At 38.5% G+C, this 5,377-nt stretch overlaps 1 protein-coding gene across 1 annotated transcript in view; it reads right to left on the bottom strand.

Moving 5' to 3' along the window:
* Positions 1–4,878: 4,878 nt before the first annotated feature.
* The window catches only part of DNAAF5 (dynein axonemal assembly factor 5), a gene marked incomplete in the record, with an annotated part of 33,831 nt that continues 33,332 nt past the window's right edge, over positions 4,879–5,377 (bottom strand). The window contains 1 exon segment of the mRNA XM_072417823.1: positions 4,879–5,168. Coding sequence (XP_072273924.1) covers positions 5,017–5,168 — 152 coding nt within the window.

Consider the following 5,377-nt stretch of genomic DNA (forward strand, 5'->3'; position numbering starts at 1 on the left):
CACCGGATGTCTCATTTTTGTTTGACATAAGTCTTAATATAAAGAGCCTCATCCCTGGGTTATAGCTTTGTGAATTGAGCCTTATGTGTTCTCTATCATACCTGACAATATAGAAATGTAAAGTAGAAGCAACACTGTTGGCCATCAAATTGATCAACCTTGAGCTTAGTTTAACCTTTTAAAGTGGACTCTGCACTTTTCTCCCCTACCTATTCTTTCTAAGAATTCAAAAAATGTACATGTGGCACCCATGCTGTATTGTCTAACTGAAATATACTGTAAGGGGTTTACCAGAAAATTGAAATCTCCTCCCTTTTGGTCCTAGTAGGAGGATCAGTGGTGTGGAAGGCTTGTATGAAGGAGATATATATAAAAGTTCAAGTATCATAAGAGTAACACAACACTTTCAACATAAATACCAGGAGTGAGGGGGAGGAAACAGATGAGCAAGTACATTATAATATAAATGAAGGCTATCCAGTAAAATATAGAGGAAAGGGAGGGGAAAGGTGAGGGAGTGAGGAAGAGATTTCAACATTGTGCAATGTAATTTTTCCAATTAATGTATTCAAATGAAAGATGTTCTTAATTACATTCAAAAGGATCAGATGTCTTCCAATCTCTTATAACTATCATATGCAGTTATAATGGTTCTAGGAAAAACTAATATGTTCCCTGCACCAAGGCCTTATAGCAGGGGTCGGCAAACCCTGGCCTTTAGGCCAGATACGGACTAGCCGGTAGTTCGTTACGGTCTAACGCCCTCTGGCCGATCCGGCCTAATGCAGGTCGGCAACTAGCGGCTTCGGTGCCGCTCGTTGCCAGATGATCGCCCAGAGGGCGTTAGGAACAACCAGAGCCACCGGAGCTCCGGTGCCGCCTCCTTGCTGTTGCTCCCCTATTTACCGCCGCCGGCGTTGATACTTCCGCCGCCGCGGTAAATAGGGAAAGCTCCCTAAAGGTAAACCCTTCTCCTCCACAGGACAGGGATTTCACTTCAGAGGGCGTTCCCTGGTGGTGGGCGGAGCCATTGGGGCGGGTCCGGCCTAGTGTGCTCCTTTTTTTTTTCCATCATATGCTCTTTTTTAACTTTGTCAGGTGTAGAGTGTACATTTCATTTTACATTCATTGTTACACGTAACACGATTTTGTCATGGTTTACATTATACAAATAACTCCAAGAGAAAGTTTTCCTAAAATATATAAAAAAATCCAATAAAGACACAAATCCAATCTAAAACTACCATTGCAGTGAGGCACCACCTTCCCCACACTGTAAGGATTTGGTTGACATATATTTTTTTTATTTTGGATAGAAAAAAAGAGTTCTTGCCCACTGGGGAGATTTCAGGGACACAGACAGAGCTACAAACTTGACAGGAGTTCTATCCCTTCGTTACTCTATCAAAACTGAAAAAAGGGGCATACATTTTACTTATTTGGCATTTTAGTAATATTTGATTCTGATAAAAAAGCATGGCATACATCCGGCACCCTAACAATAAAGCATTGAATAGTAAAATACATGAACAATATTACTAAAAGCTTTGAAACTCCAGCTCACATTATATGCAGCTATTGTCTAGCTAGTTTTGAGGAAACTGCCCACTTACTGTAGCCCTAGTTACCCCAACCCTCATCTGCTTGGGATAGCTAGAACTTTATTCTTGATAGGATGAGGATCACAGTACCAGCAACAAGCTGTTGCTAACCACATTTCCTGAAATAAAAAATTTACTGGCACAAATATGGTTCATGATTTGGTCCATGAGTTGGATGACTGTTGACATTGTTTGACAAAGGACTTAGCAAAATTAAAGATTTGTATTTCAGTCCCTACAACGAATATATGAGATTCCTACAACGGATTTTTTTTACCCACCTAAGAATATGACACTGTGCAGAATACTCCCCGACCTTAAAGTTAATATAACTATAATCTACGGTCCTCTATTTGCGGGTACAGCATCTAAACCACATGCCTAAATGTCTAATTGGGAAAAGATCTACAAATGAAACTTGACCCAGAGATATGGTGCCAAGTTTGTGATAGCACAGCAAGATTCTCCACTTCTCCCAGTATTAATGTCACTGAGGCTAATTATTAATTATAAATGCGTTGGTATATGGTGCCTGCAAGGCTCTGCAGATTTTCAGAGGATGTTCAATTAAGGGCACATTGTTTCACATCTGGTGGGAATGTAAAAGGATACACAGATTTTGGATTGCTGTGTTTCAGCTTGTATACACGGTGCTGAGAAGATCCATACCAAAAGACCCTAAGGTCGCTTTACTAAATGTTTAACCAGAACATTGCACGTTTTTCCAGTTCCGCCTGTTATACTCCAGGTTGTTTGCAGCAGACTGACTTTCTTTCTTTAACATTTTCTTTATTTGGGTAAAAAAAGAATCACAATGTTTATAACCATCTGAACCAAAACATATTTTTTAGTAATACTTTACCTATGATAAAATGGAAATAGGGTCTGGGAGTCACTATAATCCCCCGCTCCCACTCTCAAAAGGGCCTTAGCACTGAATATTACAAAGAAAAATACGAGATGTGTGAACCACTAGGATCTTTACCAAAGAAAAATTAATCAGTGGTGTCTTACACCAAATAAAATGTCACATATTTTCAAACAACACTTGAAAGAATGCTGGAGTGTATGTGGAAGCATAATTATAATACAACATTTAGTTTGGTACTGCAAATCAATTCCATCAAGTCCATCACACCTTGCCATGAACTATCAATTGTACATATCAATATAGAGGACTTACCTGGAGAAACAAGAACCATGACAACCCACATTCTCCTAAGTGCCAAACTTGCAATTACAAGGAAATGGAAAAGTTCCACAATACCAAATTTTTCTGAAATATTAAATGATTTCAATGTACAATGTTTGTTAGAAAAAATATCTGCACTCACAATTATCATGAACGTTTAATTAAAGATTGGGATGTAATTTCTAAAACACCCAAAATGTATGCTTAACCATTAACCATATGGTTTAATAATGTGATATCTTAGACATGTGTTGTTATAAATGTTATTGTTTTCATGCTTGTTTACCCACTTTTCATTCCCTACTCTAGAATACTGTCCCTCCCCACTTCTTTATTTTCCTCTAAACATATTCCTACTTTGTAGATATAATATATCTTTGTGTGTAAAATAGATCTGTTGCATATTTTGGCAACTGATTTTGTTATGTGATGATTCTAAGATCTTTAATAAAGAAATATTGAACTGGAACTGGAAATAATGGGTGGTTGGAGTTATACAAATTCATGAAGATCCATGGCATGCATTGCCAGCACAGAAAATATTACCTATCAGCTAGCCCAATCTTTAGCATGGTGAAAACCAGACTGCATGCACTTTCCTTACAAAAGGATGTTCTGGATGTGAATATGGCAGGCATAAAAATGTTGGCTTAGAAAGGAGCTAACTGAAATTATGTGCTCAGTGCCCAAATCTTTAATGTGAGTGAAAGGGTGGCAGCTAATTTGGAACCTCTTGTATATGAATAGGAGAGGATAATATCAGACTGAAGATATTCCACCATTACCAGATGAGAGCTTTAGCATGGTGAAAGAAACAACAGCACAATCATCAAGCTCCATGACATCAGGTGGTCCAATCCTTGGCACGATGGAAACAATTTTATGGATATCATCAAATTCCTAATTCATATTCTTCATATAAAATATCATTGTGAATCAGCTCATTTGATGTCACATCACAAATTCCATGGGAAGTATGGGCAATCTTATCCCATTAATAAATTTCACATCAGCCCCTGCAGTTTTTTGATTTTGGTTCTGGATGTGCACTTACAGCTGACAGGATGGTATTGGCTGACGTAGGCTTTTGGTATACCTTAGATGAGTCACCTGAGTCAATTTTCAAATTATACCGAAAAGTTATACCGAAAGCTTTCGGCAGGCAATACCATCCTGTCAGCTGTAAGTGCACATCCAGAACCACCTAAAAAAAGTATACTCTACTCTCAGTATCTAAGAGTTACAAGTAATTGTGCAGAACATGCAATCAATGATGATTGATGAAGATAACATACATGTACCTAGGTTAACACACAGTATAGACTGTAGAACAACAGGGGTCATTTATTTGGTTTTCTGCAGCTGTGGTTGTTTCTTCATTGGGAAAAACAAAAGAAATTTAGAGTGTATATATTGACCAACAGTGATTTCTAAAATTCACCCTGGCGTGTCATTATTTTCAGCTTCAGTGTTGAAAATAATGTTGATTTTCACCAAGATTCTGCTGTCATTGGTAGCATTCTTAGGACTTCCAAAGATGATATGCTGCTTCTGGTCAACAATCTGAATGTTGTCAGGGCTCACAATCAGATACTTCTGGCTGCCCTGGCAGATTTGGATCGATTACAAAGCCATAGCAGAAACATTATTCTACATTGAGGCAGCTGAAGTGGGGATGGCCATTGATATCAGCAGGGGTAAGGATTTTCTGCCACAGCGGAAGATTGAATTTTTAGGTTCAAGTCTAAGGAACAGGGGGAATCTTCCATTCTTGTCGGTCAGGGTCAGTTATCGCTGAATCAGCTGATTACTCCATCATGTTCTGTAAGACGGGATCTGACAGGTGGTTGAATCTCACCTAGAGCAGATCTCCCAATCCTGGGGAGTGGATCACTGTTACCACAGATGCCAGTCTACAAGGTTGGGGTTTTTTTGTTCTTTACAGGGTGCATTATTTTTTTTTTCAGCTGCTCAGGAACTGTACACTTAACTCACACACATACCTAAAAATATAAAATACACACAATGCAGCAATCCAATAAAACATAATACAGTTTTTTTAATCCTTGCGGACACATTATGTGAAAGGCATATATTCTAAAATTGGATGTCCATGAGAGGATTATTTATTTCATCCTGTAAAATAAATACATTTGCTATAAAAAAAAATCATTAAGGCAGGAGAGGGTGATAGTTTGGTTACACACAGTCAGGCAATGATGGCTATGTGGAATCTGTCTGACTGCTGTCTTTGTTCAACTGAATGTGTCGAAGCAGCTGATCACAATATGCAGCAGTCCTGTGTTTATGTTTCACAGCTTCAATTTCTTGCACCAACAATGATGGATATACAGTGCTGGCTTCTTTTAGGACATCTGCAATACAAAAACAAATTATTATTATTATTATTATTAATCAGAATTTATATTCGTGCCAACATATTTTGCAGCGCTGCAAAGGGTTGCGAATGACAGACTAATACAGACAGTGACACAGGAGGAGAGGACCCTGCCCCGAAGAGCTTACAATCTAGTAGGTGGGGCAATTTACACACAATAGTATGGGAGATATGTAGTGGTGGGAA

Source organism: Pyxicephalus adspersus, chromosome 7, assembly GCF_032062135.1.
Source record: "Pyxicephalus adspersus chromosome 7, UCB_Pads_2.0, whole genome shotgun sequence".
Lineage (NCBI taxonomy): Eukaryota > Metazoa > Chordata > Amphibia > Anura > Pyxicephalidae > Pyxicephalus > Pyxicephalus adspersus.